Genomic DNA, 17,881 nt, shown 5'->3' on the forward strand with positions numbered 1-17,881 from the left:
CTAAAGTCAAAGATTTATTTATCTTAGAGAGAGAAAGAGCAGGCACACATGAGGTGGGGGAAGGGCAAAGGGAGAGAGAATCTCAAGCCGACTTCCCGCTGAGTGCAGAGTTCCACACAGGGCTCGATCCCAGGACCCTGAGATTATGACCTGAGTTAGACACTTAACTGACTGAGACACCCAGGCAACCCTGTTACATATATATATATATATATATATATATATATATATATATATATATATATATATATATATATATATATATATATGTGTATTTCTTAGATAGAAAAGAACATTGACAAATTAAGAAGTTAATTTGATTAAAATGATTCGGAAAAAAAATACAAAAAAATGTAGAACACATACCCTAAAGTAATTCCACTACTAGGAACTTATACTAACAATATATTCACGTGAATATACAAAGACATGTTACAACAATCTCATTTTATGAGAACAAAGTGGATAATCTAGATATCCATCCAAAATTTAAAATGTCATATCCATACAATACAATATAATGTAGCCACACAAAGAATGTGGTAGATCTCAGTGAGCTGACAGAGAGGTCCCCTAAGATCTGCAGAGGGTTGCATGAATACAAACAAATGTGCCCATGCACCTGAAGTGAAAAGATAAGCAAGATACTGGGGAAGGGCTAGGATGAGAATAGAGAGAGCAACTTTATTTTTTTTTAAGATTTTATTTCGGAGCTCCTGGGTGGCTCAGTAGGTTAAGAGTCTGCCTTTGGCTCAGGTCATGAACTCAGGGTCCTGGGATTGAGTCCCACATCCAGCTCTCCACTCAATGGTGACTCTGCTTCTCTCTCCCTTTGCGCCTTTTCTCCCTGGCTCTTGTGTGCTCTCTCTCCCTGTCCAATAAATTTAAAAAATCTTATTTTTAAAAAATATTTTATTTATTTATTGCAGAGGGAGAGAGAGTATGAGCAGGGTCAAGGAGCAGAGGGAAAAGGAGAAACAGATTCCCCACTGAGCAGGGAGCCCGATGTAGGACTTGATCCCAGGACCCGGGGATCATGACCTGAGCCAAAGGTAGACGTTTAACGCACTGAGCTACCCAGGAACCCCGAGAGCAACTTTTTTTTTTTTAAAGATTTTATTTATTTATTTTACAGAGAGAGATCACAAGTAGACAGAGAGGCAGACAGAGAGAGAGAGGGAAGCAGGCTCCCTGCTGAGCAGAGAGCCCGATGTGGGACTCGATCCCAGGACTCTGAGATCATGACCTGAACCGAAGGCAGCGGCTTAACCCACTGAGCCACCCAGGCACCCCCGAGAGCAACTTTTACTCTCCATATAGTTTTATACTATTTAATGTCACATTGCTGAAATGTTTTTAAAGTTCAGAAAAGTACACAAAGAAAATAATTATCTGATCACCGCAGTCCTCCCACTTGAATGAATCACTGCAAACCTTTGAAGGCATTTGCTTCCTCTGTACATATCTGAGTGTGTGTGTGCGTGCTGTATGCTTAAAGAAACATCATTCTATTTGTTTAAAATGGTATTTTCTCATTATAAATAATTGAGATGATTTACGAAAGCTCAAAAAAAAGTAAAAACTGTAGGAGAGGAAGACATTTCTTCTTTCCTCCAAGATTCTTCCAATTGGTTTAAGAATTACAGATTAATAAAAAAAAAAAACACCTTAATTTTATTTTGTGTGCACAGAGGGCCAATAATGAAACTGACACCCAAAGAAATGACCAAGGCAGGCAGTTTTGATACATTTTAGACAAAGAGATAATATACTTGCGAGGAATTGACAGGATAAAGAAAACAGAAGTTTGGAAAGTTCAATTAGTAAGGAATTCTAAGTGGAATTTGGGCTGAGACAGTAAATTAGTAAAAAGTAACAGGATTTGTTTCTATAGCTTTCGTGGCTTTCAAGTTCCTTTCTCAGGCGATAAGAATGTCTTTTTATTTCTTAGTACAGGGGTGGTATCTTTCACATGGGACATTAATTTTCTGCTTTCAGTGTGACAGAGGAGGATCTGTGGATGTCCTTGTTTTCCAAGTAGCTTCAATTCAAAATAATCAATATGCCTTTGTGGAACATTTTGGGTAACCCTCCCCTGGACCCCTGACAAAACCAATCACCTGAAAACTACCCACCCAGAAATTATCCTTGCTAAAACATGAACCAATATAACTTCACCTACAAGGATGGGTGGGTAGAAAAATAAGTACAAGCACTTGTATTAATATAGAATCATGCAAGTGCTATTTTACCAAAATTGTTGATTTTCATTTATTTGATTTCACAGAAGAAAAAAAAAGCTAAAACAAAACTGGGACAGTTACTGAACTTCAAATTAATGTATCTTTGTTTCAGAAAGTATTGTTTCATAAAAGATCCCTTTAAGGTTCAAAAAAGAGATTATAAATACACACTAAAGGATTATGAAATGAATTAAGAGGGTTATGAAATAAATGACAGGACATTATATGTTTTCTACATCCTGTGTTTCCAATTTAGACATTATCTATTGATAGTGTTTTAAAAAATGAGCACAGGCAGATTCCTTTCTATCTCTCTTCCTCCCAACTCAAACTTTGAATAGATATATTATTTTTTCAATCATTGTTTGGGTTTACATTATTTCAATTCTATTTGATAACTATCATTCCTATGGTTAAAAAATTTGTTTCAAATAGCACATTCACAATTCAAAGTCAAAATACTATAAAATGCTGTACATTGAGAAGTTCCACTTTCACCCTTTTCCATCTCAGTTCCCCCTGCTGTAACCATTTGGCTTTTTAAATTTTTTTTTTTAATTTATTTGACAGAGATCACAAGTAGGCAGAGAGAGAGGTGGGGAGGCAGGCTCCCTGCTGAGCAGAGAGCCTGATGCGGGGCTCGATTCCAGGACCCTGGGATTATGACCTGAGCTAAAGGCAGAAGCTTTAACCCACTGAGCCACCCAGGCACCCCAACCATTTGGCTTTTTATATACATTTCCAATCTCTCAGATATAAGCAAAAATCAAAGTATATTTTTTCCTCCCTTTCTCTCTCCTTTTTAAGATTTTTATTTACTCCTTTGATGGAGAGACAGTGAGAGAGGGATACAAGCAGGGGGAGTAGAAGGAGAAGCAGGCTTCCTGCAGATCAGGGAGACCGATGTGGGGCTCGATCCCAGGAATCATGACCTGAGCCGAAGGCAGATGCTTAGCAACTGTGCCATCTAGGCACCCCCTCCTTTTCTCACTATTATTGTACATTATGCTTTTTTTCATTTAACAATACATTTTGAAGATTTTTATTTATTTTTTTGTGGGGAAGAGAGAGAGTACAAGTGGAGGAAGGGGCACGGGGGAGGAAGAGGGAGAGGGAGAGAGAATCTTGAACAGACTCTGCACCAAGGGCAGATGCCCAATTTGTTCACTTGTAGGAGTGTAATCTCCCGTTCACCCCACTCTTTCATTATAACCATCACCATTACCCATTTCCAGATTATTTTTCATCTTGCAAAACTTAAACTCTACAGCCATATTTTGATCTAAGTCTTATGTTATTTTGCTGCAGTAATGTTACATAGTGGTCATAGAGCTTGTTTTTATCTTGCATATTCCTTTTTTTTAATATTTTTTAATTTTTAAGAAATCTCTACAACCAACGTGGGACTCGAACTTACAAACCCCAGATCAAGAGTTGCCAGCTCCGCTGACTGACCAGCCAGGCAGTCTTTTTCAGCTCATCCTTGAGCATCTCATCCAGGACATTGCGTTACCTTTAATATCATTCGGGTAAATTAGGGCTTTTCTTCCCACTGTGTCTGAGATCAGTTAATGTTTCCCATTGAGCTATCTATTTGGAGTCTATCTTCTTTTCTGTACCTTGGGACTTAGCCACATCCTGGGGATATCCAGTGATCTGGGGTTGGCTCCCCAGTTCACCTCCATCAGTCTCTGTGTTTACTCTGCCTCCTCTTCCCAGTAGCCATTTTCACTACTCCTAGATGAGAAGAGATGAAATAACCAGTCTTTTTCTCTCCAGTTTTAGGAATGGTAGTTAAGTGTTGAAGAGATTTTTTTCTCTCATCATATGGCTTCCTGGTGAGTATACTGGGGGGGACAGGTGCCCAGAGCCCAGCTCTGCTGTCCTGTCAACTGTTCTTCTGAATATTTTTTCTTTTTTGTTCACCAGTTTTAAAAGTTTATTGCATTAGATTATATCTTGACGGCCACTGTTGATTTTAAACACTCCCCCCGACCCCAATCTATTTGATAATGAGGAAGGAAATTCTGTGAGGGAAATTCAAGTCACGATTTTAGCTCTGCTTTTTCTTTTCATATATTTCTGTAATAAAATCTTTAAACCATCTACATGTATTTCTTTTGTTTCCACTTTTTCTTAAAAATTAAGAATCAGTACTGCAGAATAAATTATAACCATTTTAAACAGTTTATGAGGCAAAAGCGAAATTCAGGCACACATTTATACACATTTGTTAAGCAATGTCTTGTCTGTTTTTTAATTCATGTGTAATTCTTTAATCACCACGTATTCGTGAAAACCTAAAAACAATAAAAATTCTCAACAACACAATAATTAAGTAAATTATTATAGAATGTTGATAGCGTATTCATAGCAGCTGTAATAATGACACTTTGCACCTTTAATAGCACAGAGAAATGCTTATGATGCACACGTAACAAAGGATTCCAAATTGTGTACTCTGTATGCTCCAGTTTATAAAACAATATTCATGCCAGGGAAACACATCAAAATTAACAATGGATACATTATCTCTAGCTGGGCGTTCCTGAAGGTTTCTATTATCCATAGGTGGATTGTACTGGGAAGGGTGAATTCAGGATTCTCTACCCTCCGCATAAGAGAAAAATGGAGTTGAAACCCTCGGGACGGGCAAGCAGCAGGTGCGCTAAAGGTAAGGGGCTAGCACAGCCACTGGAAAGGCCCACAGAGCAACCCCCCCCACCACCACGGCTAGGGCTTCGGTCGGGGGGATTCCAGAAAGCGACCAGGAGCGCTCTGCAGTAAGCCTGGGACCCCTGGAACTACAGCTGTGAGAGTAGGATTCCGGGGCAGCACCAGAGGAACCCAGGGGCGGGGAAGGCCACTTGTCGCAGTTGCAATCTGAGACCCTCCCCAGAAATCACTACAGAAAGTGGGCAGAACTGCGGGGCAGGAATGCATTGGGGTGTATTTACTAGTCTTCCAAATGAAACCTTTGCTCTTTTTTGCTTACTAGAATATTAATTCATTGATAACAGGACTCCAAGCAGCAGCTGTCACCCCAAAGAACTCACTGAAGATGGTAGAAAGGAAAATTGAATTTATGTGAACTGCCTTATCCCTCTCTTCTTGATTTTAACTCCACGTCCCTTCCCATGGACATTTCCACACACTCGAAGAGTAACCTTCCTTTAGTCATTCTACAGGCTGGTCAGTGGCACGGTGAATAAGCAACTCATGCTCCTTGGTATAGAAGCTCTTGAGCACACTTGAGACAGAGTTGGAAAGGGGAGTAGGGAGACGGGTATTTGTGGATGGCTGCTGGAGGGACCTGTTGGAGGTCCTGCTGGAGATGGAGATGGCATCTCTCCAAAAGCAAGCCCTTCATGGTAAGCTTGAGTCACTCTGGGAAACACCAGGTCCTTGCACAGCCCAGATTTTCCTCAACACCTCCTGTTGTAAGGAGGAAACAGGAATGTCCTAACACTCCAAATGTCCTAGGGGCTCTTAAAGCTCTCTTGAAGCTGCTGTGTGCCCTCCCTACCCCCTCACTTCTGAGAAAGTGGAGAGAGCTAAAATCCTTCCAGAGAAAGCCAGAATATGCCCTAGATAAGCAGAAGTTATGGAGCTGTTGCCAAGGTTCATAAACTTCCTATTAAAAACAATGAATGGCACCTCTGGCAAATAAAGAAAAAGAAGAACACTTCTGTTAGTAAAAGCAATTAAAAACACCCAGAAGCCCATTACTCTCCCTTTTTTTGGAAATAAAAACCTCAATTTTCTTATTTACTTTTTTTTTTTTTTTTTTTTTTTTAATGTAGGCTCTGTGCCCAACAGGGAGCCCAAGGCCAGGCTTGAACTCAGGACCCTGAAATCAAGAGCTGAGGGGAGATCTAGAGTCACGGGCTCAACAGACTGAGCAACCCAGGTGCCTCCTCAATTCTCCTCTTTAAACAATGTAATAGAAAATCATGAATAACATTCCAAGCCATATTTGGTAGAATTTTTCCTCCACATATCAGTCTCTCCCAATCAGGAACCTCGTGGTTTATGATTTTTTTTTTGTAAATGTTTGCTTGAGAGGAAAGTGGGTAATACTCTGGGATAGATCTACCTATTCTCTTTGCAATTCCTGATTGTTTTGATGCTTGCCTACATCCCCTCCCCACAGCGGCCCAAATTAACAAATTTGCAAGGACAGACTAAGGATCAAAGAAAAACAGAGACAAAGCAGAAAAAAAAATGTGAAGGAGACAGACAATAAATGAAAGTGAAGAAATTGGAGAACTAAAATTTATGGAGCCTCTTTTGTTTGCCAAGATCTGTGGTGGGTGCTTTACATTAAAAAAAAAAATTTTTTTTAAATGAAACGTTGGGAAGTTATCTATTTTTTTTTTACTAGTATTACATTATAATAGCATATAATGTCTTTTTAAAAACAGTAGTCTATTAACACCATTCTGTAATTCAAGTAAACCAGAAATTGGGCAAAATCCGGGAGTTTAAAATCACTTTAGAATCTATTTTGAAATGAATTTTTTTATAACTGTAGTTTTTAAAAAACTGGATACTGAGACTCTTAAAAATGTGTAAGAAAAATCAGTGCAGTTTGAAAATGTCTTTCTTATCATTCTCCCTTTAGGTATTTGCTTTCTCCTTCTCCCAAGCACCTTCTTCATGTCCCTGCCTCTTGTCCCTAATTCTCCAAGCCAGCCCTGTGTTATCAGGTGTAGAGGGTGGAATTCAAGCCCATATGGCACAGCCTCCCTGTGCCAACAAGAGAAAGTGGATGGAGGCTACCTTTTAGGTAGCCTTTCAATGGCCCCGCAGCGGAAAACCAGGTTTCCTAATCAGATTGGGAGGGTGGTATAGACAAGTAGAAAAATTGATCCCTTCACTTCAGGCTGAATATGAAGTCAGAATACCCAAGGCCTTAACCTTGCGCATTTTGAAGAAGGTGGGGCTTTACATGCGTTCATATCCTCTACTGGGCCTCTTGCTGGCCATGAGACATGCTGTTAGCAAAACGACAAGCAGTACTGCGATACTCAGGCCCACGGCCACAGGGTTTTCTCTCCTGTTTCTGTCAGTGAAGCATTCATCCGCTGCAATTGAAGTCAGATAACAGGTGTTATAGGCTGGCCGCAATGCTGGGAAGTGATACTGCCCCTGCCTGCTTCAGCCATGCAGAGAAGGAAACCCAGGGGGAAAGGCGGAGCTTCTGGGCTTCCCACCAGCTGCCTCAGACATGGATAGGTGAAAATGAGGAAGGAAAAGTCAATGCGATGATTGGAAGTGTGCAGTGGTTGTGATCACTTAAATTGCAGATACCCTGTCCCCACACCCAGGAAATTATGATTCAGTGCATTGGAGGTGGGGTCCAGGTGATTCTCTTGCCGTTAGGAGGCAGATCCAACTTTGGGAAACGTCAGTTTGGTTCAGAGAGTCAGGATCAGACCTGTAACCCCGAGTAAGTTTTGAGGCCAGGTTTTCCCATCTCTGGCAACAGAGACCTGCCCCAAATTGCATGGCCAAGGTTATCTATCCAGACTCTGCTTCTTAAAGGTTGCTGGTGGACAGCCTGGGGCTCCAGGTACTGAAGAAACCTTTTACAGGCTCTGGGATTTTAGCTCTCTAAAATGGGTTAAGAATGTGGGGGGTTGAGAATTATATGAAAAGGGGAGGAAGGGCAGGAAAAAACGAAAAGATAAATTTTCTATATCTCCTTGGGGGCACTGCTAGGAGAGGCCAGGTGTATGTTGCCAAAAGGTTTTATTTCTCACCTCTGCCACTACACGATTTCCCACCTGCTCACTTCCTGTTTCACAGAGGTTTGGAGGAGGAAGAAGAGCAAGTGTGTATCTTATTTTTTAAGACCACATGATGAATTACAGAGGCTTTTCAAACCCTCATCATGAATTTGTAAGTTTCCCCAAATTGGAAGTTTTGAGACGAGATGACAAAGTGCCACACTTTGTAGGGCCACACCTACTAAGAAATTTTAATATTTTTATCTTAGCACTGTGGTTAAGGTCCAAAATGGTGGCAGAGGTTTGAGGACTCCAGACAAAACCTACAGAAATCAGGGGATCCAAGGCCAGCAACACTTTAATCCTTCCTCTGCTCAGTGCCTCTCAGCAAGTGTATCAGAAGGTTTTTGTCAACACCTTCAAGTTTATAATGGAACACTAAGAGAAGTTGGACTCACATTCCAGAAATTTAATTTACAGCTAAACTTCTAACTAAATCTATTTATGAAAATTGAGAGGTACTCATAATGTTCTTAGTTATTAAGAGAGGAATGCTTTAGAAACTGAAATTCAATTCCTGGACATATGTAGCAATCCTGTAACCCATTTTCCCAGAAGGGAAAAAAAGGCTTTTTCAGAAAGTCACCCTCATCTGTCCCTGGCCTTCTGCCTAGGACCGGCTTCTGTCTGTGGTGGTTAGAACTCAAAGCAAAAGTTGCATAGAAACTAACACCAACTATAAGGAAGCTCTAGCCAGGGGAATTAAGCTTGTATGTAATTGAGAAGAGGGGGCCTAACATTACTATTGCAACTTTCTTTTTTCCCTCTGCAAGTGGGAAAAAAATCTATTCTGAAATCTTGAATTTTAGATATTACTACTATTCAGGATCTTTAAAGTCTCCAAATACACTTGAGGAGTCAGAATACATCATGCAAGGAGAATGTATCCTGCTGTGGGAGACTGGTGGACATGAACATGGTAGTGTCCAATTTTGAGGTTGGTATTGACTCAAAGGAATGGCAGGAGGGAAAGTTAGAGAAACTCGGCCCTAAGAGCTTCATGGAACCATACTGTTGTAGGAAGTTCATGTGATTCTTGTCCCTTTTGACAGACACGCACAAAACAACTTGAAACTACTCTTGGGTCTCCAAAGTTTTTGTTTGTGACATGATGAAGATTTGACTTACCATTTCCAAAGTGGTCATCTTCGAAATCAAAGGCTTGATATTGGACATTCATTGTTTTCAGTTGAAGGTGATTTGACAACTGGATGCTCTGTTCACTCACACATTTGAAGGAATGCCCAACCACAGTCTCAAACATCACCACAGAACTTTTCATTCCTTGGTAAATTTTCTCTGAAAACACAAGAATGAAATATAGACACTTGTTGGCATATATCCATTGAGTGTCAGCTGTTACCAGGGGTCCATGTGCAGTTCAATGGCCTTCACTAAGATGTGGCTCTCAGGGGTTCTGTCTTCTCTTCATGAAGACCCACTCTGGTGCTCTTTGGGGACTTTTTTTCTGGTATTATGTAGTATGTAGGGCAAACTCACATAAATTAGAATGTGATAACATTAAAATGAGAATGTTTAGGAAATTTTTCTTCAGTTGTCTTGAATCATTGGGGGCAGAGTTGGTGGGGACTATTGTCAGTGCTTAGGGACTACAGAGAAGTGCCGGCAAAAACCTCAGAAATAAGAGAAGTAAGATTGCTCTCTGTGACAATCACATGTACCCTTAGTGAATCAGAACAGACATGTGCAGTCACCAAGTGGAGCATCTGCATGTTACCAGACTGTATTAATAGAGCAAAAGGACAGGCTGATCCCATCATTTGGAGGGGTGTTATATCCATCCATAGGGACACAGAGAAGGGAGAGGCCCATCTCTGTCTACCCGAGTGCTGCCGGGGAGAGAAAGACCTGCTCAGGGACTGCTGGTGTTTTAGGAGAGGTACACCCTTTTCAAGGAAGCATATGCTTCAAGGCAGGTGGGGTTAAACATTTTAATCATATAATTAACTCCATTTGCTCTAATGCTACATTCATCCTACACCCTTCTGATTATACTTTGGCTTCTTAAATGGGAGAAATTTCACTGGCCAGAGGACCCAACTGTCTGGTCTCCTTGGCAATTACCATAAGAAATAGTTGCATGATAAACACACACGTTTGCATTTTGATTTTATACATCAGTTTCATGACCTTGGTTTAAATGTCTCCTTGAAGAGATGTAGGGGGTGCTTGCTGACAGCTCTCATGATTGAGGACCGGACTATGGACCTTCATGAATTTATCAAAGATGTGCCTGAAAGGAATACCCATAGGCTATTAATGAGGCGGCTTGAAAGTCTCCCTCCTTTCCTGCCTCTGTGGGTGTGTTTGCCTGTGTCTAAGGTAGCCTTCCACATTAAGGGTCTTCTTGCTATGTGCCAGGAATAACCACACAAGTACTCTGCAGGCACTGTCCTGCTTAATTCTTTGTTTCCTTTCCTTTCCTTTCCTTTCCTTTCCTTTCCTTTCCTTTCCTTTCCTTTCCTTTCCTTTCCTTCTCTTTTCTTTTTGAGAGAGCACACAAGAAGGGGAAGGCGCAGAGGTTGAAAAGCAAACTCCCCGCTGAGCAGGTAGCTCAATGTGGGGCTCGATCCCAGGACCCCAGGATCATGACCTGAGCTGAAGGCAGACGCTTAACCGACTGAGCCACCCAGGCACCCTTGTCCTGTTTAATTCTCATATAATCTTTTGAGATCGGTTCTACTGTTTCCATTTTATAGACAAGGAAATGGAGAGTCAGAGAACTGAAAATATTTATTTGCCTAAGAGCCTACAGCTAGTAAGTGGTATTTGGACTCAAGCAGTCTCACTCTGGAGCCTGCTATCTTCACCACTACACTATTGTGTCTCCTGCCCATCACTGTACTATTTACTGTAGACTCTCGCATATGTACGTTCAAATGCCCTACACGATGCCCTGAATTATCCATGGACACCGCTATATCATGTGTTATATCCCAGAATAGTTTACTTCGATCACTCCCACTAACATTACAACAGTCATTACCACTGTAATTACAACTGACTACTGTTATAATACCACCACTGCCACCGCTGACGTGCAAATTATCATCATCATGACTCCTACAGTTCCTCCTGCTTCTGTTGAGCCTGGATTTGGAGGACCTAGAATTGTTTCATCCCCTTTCTCAGCCTCTAACTCAGCCTCTGTTCTCACTTTCCCTTTCCCTGCCTCTTGAGACATTACTACCCAACTCCTGGCTAAAATTCATCCATACCTTGTGATAACATTAGCTAATTTATGTTAGCGTGCACAATATTTATTCCCCAGCCTCTGTGAGTACAGTCGTCTAAGAGAGGTACTATATATGAAAGTGAATTCTCAACTGTGACATCTTACTTACTTTTAACCAATAATCATGGATAATATCCTCTTGAACAATATCAATAAAATACGTTATATTTTAAATAGACATTTCTCGACATTTTCATTTCTTGGCAAGTTTCTTTAGTGTAGGTTCCTTAATAAGATAAGCTTAAGCACGTCATAAGATAGAATTTTAAAAAGGAGAAAACAGACATGAAAACTTTGTACAGTAAGTGACACAGAGGAGGTGCCCAGCAATGGTTTGCTATCAAACTCTGGGCTTTCCAGAGAAACATTTGAGTCGCCTAAGAAATTTCCCCCCACTGGACAGGGAGCATTACTTTCCTGGATGGGAACCTTACTGGAGTTCTCTCAACTGGCCCCACTGTGGGCCATTCTCGATACAGCAACCAAACGGAATCTTTATCAGTGTAAATCTGATATACCGTTTCCCTACATCAAACCCTCCACTGACATCCTTTCACACTTTAAACTCAAATTGAAAGTCCTCAGCTTGCCTCACACAGAAGCCCTACATGCTCTGGCCCGGGTGTCCGTCAGACCTACTCTGTTGCTCTGCTCGCTCTCTTGGGGACATGTGACATTTGCCGCTCCCTGAACCCATGTGCAAGCTGGTTTCTAAGGGCTTGTGCATCTGTTGCTCCTGCCACCTGAAAAAAACCTTCCCCAGGCCCAGATGCTCCCAAATGGGGATATCTCTCTGCTCAAGTCTCACCTCTTCAGAGAGGCCTTCCTCCCCTGAGAGCTTCCCAAAGGCCCTACCTAAAAATATCTTTCCAGTCCTCTGCACCCCACCCCAACCTGCTTGTGTTTGCTCATAGGACTTAATACTATTTAACTGTTATACTTTAATGTGCCTGTTTGTGGTCCCCTCCCCACTTCTAGAATGTAAGCTCCATGACAGCAGGGACCATATGTTTGGCTAATATGCATTTCTATTGCCTCTTACAGGGCTTTGCACCTAGCTGGCACTAACCACATTTTTGTAGAATGAATGCATGATTCCAAGAGTACTGAAGAAACTGCACCATCACTAGCAAATCTGCCCCGGAGTCACTCAACTCTTTCGAGTTGCTGATAACGATCTCCGACATAACGTAGTCCCCCCTTCTTCACAGGCAGCTGAGCAAACGGAAGCATACAAAGATGCATGGCCTTCTCCTGGTTACTTTCTCCATTGGCTTCTCCAAAGCAGCATCAAAGATGAGCAAATTCAATGGGCTGAAAAACAAGCTAACCCGAGGCACAGTGTCACTGCTGGTGGAGTGGCCTTCTCTAACAGCTTACCTGGGTTTGTGACTGTCAAATAGGCTCTCACTTCACTGATGTAATACGAGTTTTCATCCTGTAAAACAGCAGTGTGTTAACCTTTGGGCACTCTGTCTTTACGTTTATGATCCTGCTTTATAAACTTTGTTCTGGCAGGATTCCAGCTATTCAATTCTCGATATGGGGATTTGGGGGTCTGTGGGTACAGAACCATAATTGTATTGGAAGCTTCAAAAAAGTGAAGATACCACACAACAAATAAATAATAAGTAATGGCTTACTCCTGGTCCCGAATTTCTCTACTGCATACTTGTTCCTAGAGCCTGAAATTCAAATTCCCCCAGTCTAGAGTCCATTCAGTTAGACCAAGTTTCTTCCTGTTAAAATGCATATACGTCTGGAAGGTGGAGAGCATGGAGGGGTAAACATTAAGCTTTTACTAGTAATGAATATCTTAGGGTAGAGATTCAAATGGAGACCACTCATCTTTTTTCTTAAAGGCATAAAGAACTTCAGCATTTAACGATGTATTTATTTATTTTAGAGAGAGAGAGAACAGAGGGGAGGGGCAGAGGGAGAAAGGGAGAGAGAGTCCCAAGCAGACTCCATGCTTAGCACAGAGCCTGATGCGTGGCTTGATCTCATGACCCTGAGATCGACCTGAGTTGAAATCAAGAGTCTGTTGCTTTACTGACTGAGCCACTGAAGTGCCCTGAGACCACTCATCTTTAAGGCTACCATAGGTGGACTTAATGGGGCTCATAAACTCTCATAAACAGTGTGTGCAAAATTTTTCATGCAATTTATCAATTGCTTTAAACAGATTAAAGGGTTCATAGCTCCAGTATGGTTAGATGGGGCCACCATGAGGGATTCTGAGAAGAAATGGTTTACCCTGAGATATCTGGATATTCTGTAAAAGAGGACCCCAGGAGGTTGTGTTCAGAAATATTAAGCAGTGTTCTACATTTTATTCAAGGATTGTCCTTTCAGAAAAACAAAACAAACAAACCATTACAAAATAGCTCTAGAACCTCCTGAGAGACTAAGGGTATGAAATAGTAAAGGGAACTGAAATGAGATATGGAAGTGTAAGCTGAAAAAGGAGGTTTTGGGTTTTTTTTAAAGTAGGCGATTTAGTTCTTATTTGTAAACATTCATTAGAAAACTATCCACAAGGGTGCCAGGGTGGCTCAGTTGGTTAAGCGACTGCCTTCGGCTCAGGTCATGATCCTGGAGTCCCAGGATCGAATCCCGCATCAGGCTACCTGCTCAGCAGGGAGACTGCTTCTCCCTCTGACTCTCCCCCCATCGTGCTCTCTCTCTCTCATTCTCTTTCCTCTCAAATACATAAATAAAATCTCTAAAAAAGAAAGAAAGAAACTATCCACAAGTAAGAGGTGAAGAAATGGTAGAGCAATGATAATCAGAATCTGAAATTGAAATTACCTTTAGAAGTTCTAGGTTTAGTCATAAAGAAATTTAACAGTAATAATCTCAACTACATTCAGTCCATTTGTGTATTATTTGTAGATGAAATGATGAAGGGTTGTAAAAATACAAGCTGTTTTAGTAATGTAACTACTAGTGGTACACTCAAGTCTAGAGCCTGTAATTCATTGAATAGCACCTACCATATATTGGCTTCTTACCTTGTGCCAGGCACTGGAGCAGACACTTCTCTGCCATGTTTTATTTAATCCTCACAGCAACTCTGAGAAGAAATAGAGGCTCACCAACTTGCCCAAAATCCTAGCCCTAATAGGTGGCAGGGGAAGGTATGACCCCAAGCTTCTTGTCTCCATGTCTAGCATTTAATTTCTCTTATATCCTCTCCAAACCAGGCATTGCTCTAGGTCCTGGAAGAAGAGTAAGACCTGGCTCCTTCCTTCAAGGTACTTAATCTTGGTTCTCAAAGGTAAGGTGAACAATGTGCTTGGCCCATCCATTTCTTCTAGAGAGAACATCTGTGAGCCAGGCCCCTCTTTGGTCACTTTCACAAACCATTTATTCAGGTTATTCTTTATTTGGGGTCCTTTTTAGCATATAAGAGACCTGTACTTCAGGCCCCAAGACCCTTCCCTATCCTAAGAGCAGAGAGGATCCACTGATGGGATTTAAGCAGGACAGTGACATGAGTGTGACTTTCTTTTTTGAACAATTGCATGGATTGCAGCGAGAGATTGCATTAAGGAGCAGCAGGAGAACAGTGATAAGACCAGCTCCGAGCTCCATAGGGGACCTCCTGGAATCTTCTCCTTTTTGTGGCATTTCCTTGATCTATCCTCACATAAGGAAAGGCTTTTTGTGGGGCACCTGGGTTGCTCAGTAGGTTAAGCTTCTGCCTTCAGCTCAGGTCATGATCTCAGGGTCCTGGGATCGAGCCCCACATCGAGCCCCACATCGGGCTCTCTGCTCAGCAGGGAGCCTGCTTCCTCCTCTCTCTCTGCCTGTGTCTCTACCTACTTGTGATCTCTGTCTGTCAAATAAATAAATAAAATCTTTATTAAAAAAAAAAGGAAAGGCTTTGTGTTTCTACAAAGGCTTCACAATTTACTAAGGGCATGCTGTCACCTAGATTTCCCCCTTTGATCCTCACAACAACCCCCTGGGACAGAATAAATATTATCATCCCATTTTGCAGCTGAGAACAGAGGCTTAGACGAGTTAACCATCTACCTCTAATTCACATTGTTTGTAGGTGACACAAAGCAAAATCTGGTCTATAGGATCCTGCCCTACATTTTCTTCCATAGGATGTGTGGGTATGGAAAAAAAATTCGTTGTGCAAGAACTTTCTTTCCCATTCCCTGTAATGCAGTTTTCCGTATTTAACCATCTATCAGAAATAGGACCAGCTACAAAATTTATGGGGCCTGCTATAAAACCAAAATGTAAGATTTCTTGCTCAAAAATCATTGAAGAATTTCAAGAAATGATACCATGCTTAAACTACACATGGGCTCGGCTGACTGCTCAAGTCACATGCTCATGAATCCAGCCCTGACAGGAAGGGCCATTCCTGCTCCCCAAGAACTAGTACTGTATAGGGCTAATGCCAAAAATGAGGCCTTCCAAAGCAGATGGCAGAGTGCTCACATTCACTGTGAGTTCAACTTTCTTAAGATTTTTAAAATTTATTTATTTGTGAGAGAGAGGAGGAGAGAATAAGCAGGGAGAGTGGCAGAGGGAAAGAGAGAAGCAGACTCCCCAGTGAGCAGGGAGCCTGATGCAGGGCTCCATCCCAGGACCACAGGATCATGACCTGAGCTGAAGGTAGACACCTCACCAGCTGAGCCACTCAGGCACCCCACTATGAGTTCACCTTAATGATGCAAGAGGACAGAGTCCAGAGCCCATATCCAGGTTTCCTTCTATTAGCCAAATGCTTCTTGGGCCTGTGCTTATGTCCACGGTTAAGATAAAAGAAAAACATTTGTTAGGTGAACTCATGTAAATAAAAGCACAGACAGATGTTTAGTTCCGTTGAGATTCCAAATTTTGTAAAATTTATGCTACTGGTACCAAGTGAGTCTTATCTAGACAATTGTGCCCACTTTTTCTGTAAAGTTTTAGAATAGAAATAGAAATAAGAGAATAGAAATAAAATTGTCTTTTTCTTTTTAAGTAATCTCTGCACCCAATGTGGGGCTTGAACTCATGACCCTGAGATCAAGAGCAACACACTCCAAGGACTGAGCCAGCCAGAAACTCCGAAATTGTCTTTTATTTAAACTAGAGCAAGGCATTTCTTTTTCAACTCAGAAGTTCAGAATTTGGCATAATTTGAATGGTAGTAGGGCTGAAGTTTATTCTATAAAAGGGTTTGGCAAGTTTGTTTATGTAAAGAGCCAGATGGTAAATATTTTAGGCTTCCTGGCTCTGTGTAGTTGACACTCAATTCTGCCGTTGTAGCACAGAAGTAGGCACAGACCAACACGTACACAAGTAGGCACAGACCAACACGTACACAAGTAAGTGTGGCCATGTTCCGGGAAGCTTCATTTATGGACACCGAAATTTGAAATTCATATGATTTCTATGTGCCATGCAACATTCTCCACCCCCAGCAGCCATTTAAAAATGTAAAAGTCATTCTTAGGCTGCAAACTGTACATTTTTTGGAGGCAGACTGAATTTGGTCTGGGGGGCCATAGCTTGTCAACTCCTGGTCCCCACCATCCATGAAAAACAAAGTTGCAGTTCATTTTTCAGTTGGTTAAAACAAAAGCAAAAATGAACTGTGAGGACTTTATCAAGATAAAAAGTGTTCGCACAGCAAAGGAAATAGATCACACAACTAAAAGGCAACCTACGGAATGGGAGAAGATATTTGCAAATGACATATCTGATAAGGGGCTAGTATCTAAAATCTGTAAAGAACTTAACAAACTCGGGGTGCCTGGCGGCTCAGTGAGGTTGGACCTCTGCTTTTGGCTCAGGTCATGATCTCAGGGTCCTGGGGTCGAGCCCTGCATCGGGGCTCTCTGCTCAGCAGGGAGCCTGCTTCCCCCCTCCTCCCCGTCTGCCTCTTTGCCTACTTGAGATCTCTGTCTCTCTCTGTCAAATAAATAAATAAAATCTTAAAAAAAAAAAAAGAAACAAAACACATGGACATAGGGGAAGGGAAGGAAAAATAAAATAAGAGGAAGAAGAGGGAGGCAAACTATAAAACATGCTGAGCTCTAGGAAACAAACTGCCGGTTGCTGGAGGGGAGGTGGGGGGCAGGGGATGGGGTAACTGGGTTATGGGCATCAAGGAGGGCACTTAATGTAATGAGCACTGGGTGTTATATGCAACTGATGAATTACTAAGTTCTACCCCTGAAACTAATAATATAGTATATGTTAACTAAATTGAATTTAAATAAAGATTTAAAAAATAATTTTAAAAATGTTATAAAGAGAGCAATTAATCTCCTATTTGGGAGGACAAAGTTTTGCTAAGACTTTCTAAATACCAATTTAAAAATATCTTTTTGTTTCCATGTATCCTAGTTTGAGTTGACAAATACTTGTGGGCATTCCAAAAATTTTATTTTTTTGCATATTCAATAGGATGGGAAAAATTATAACAGGACTCACCTCTTAGTTGGATGTGAAGATTAAATGAAGGAATGCATGTAAAAAATTTACCACAGAGTCTTCACTCAAATTTTAACCAGTGTTTTTCACAATGATGACAAGATATTAGATTGCCCCTTCCCAGTAAACCTCTCTCATTGAGC

General features: G+C 41.3%; 1 protein-coding gene across 2 annotated transcripts in view; it reads right to left on the bottom strand.

Annotated features, from left to right (window-relative positions):
* LAMP3 (lysosomal associated membrane protein 3) overlaps positions 1-17,881 on the bottom strand; it is a 34,428-nt gene that overhangs the window by 2,689 nt on the left and 13,858 nt on the right. Inside the window, exons 4-6 of one of the 2 annotated variants that reach the window (XM_032875449.1) lie at positions 12,672-12,729; positions 9,164-9,334; positions 7,164-7,330 (exon numbers count right to left, since the gene is read on the bottom strand). In XM_032875449.1, coding sequence (XP_032731340.1) covers positions 7,191-7,330; positions 9,164-9,334; positions 12,672-12,729 — 369 coding nt within the window. In that variant the 3' untranslated portion in view covers positions 7,164-7,190. The remainder of the gene's footprint in view (positions 1-7,163; positions 7,331-9,163; positions 9,335-12,671; positions 12,730-17,881) is intronic. The other variant, XM_032875450.1, reaches the window with a different exon arrangement.

Source organism: Lontra canadensis, unplaced genomic scaffold (assembly GCF_010015895.1).
Source record: "Lontra canadensis isolate GAN:19392208 unplaced genomic scaffold, GSC_riverotter_1.0 scaffold56, whole genome shotgun sequence".
NCBI lineage: Eukaryota > Metazoa > Chordata > Mammalia > Carnivora > Mustelidae > Lontra > Lontra canadensis.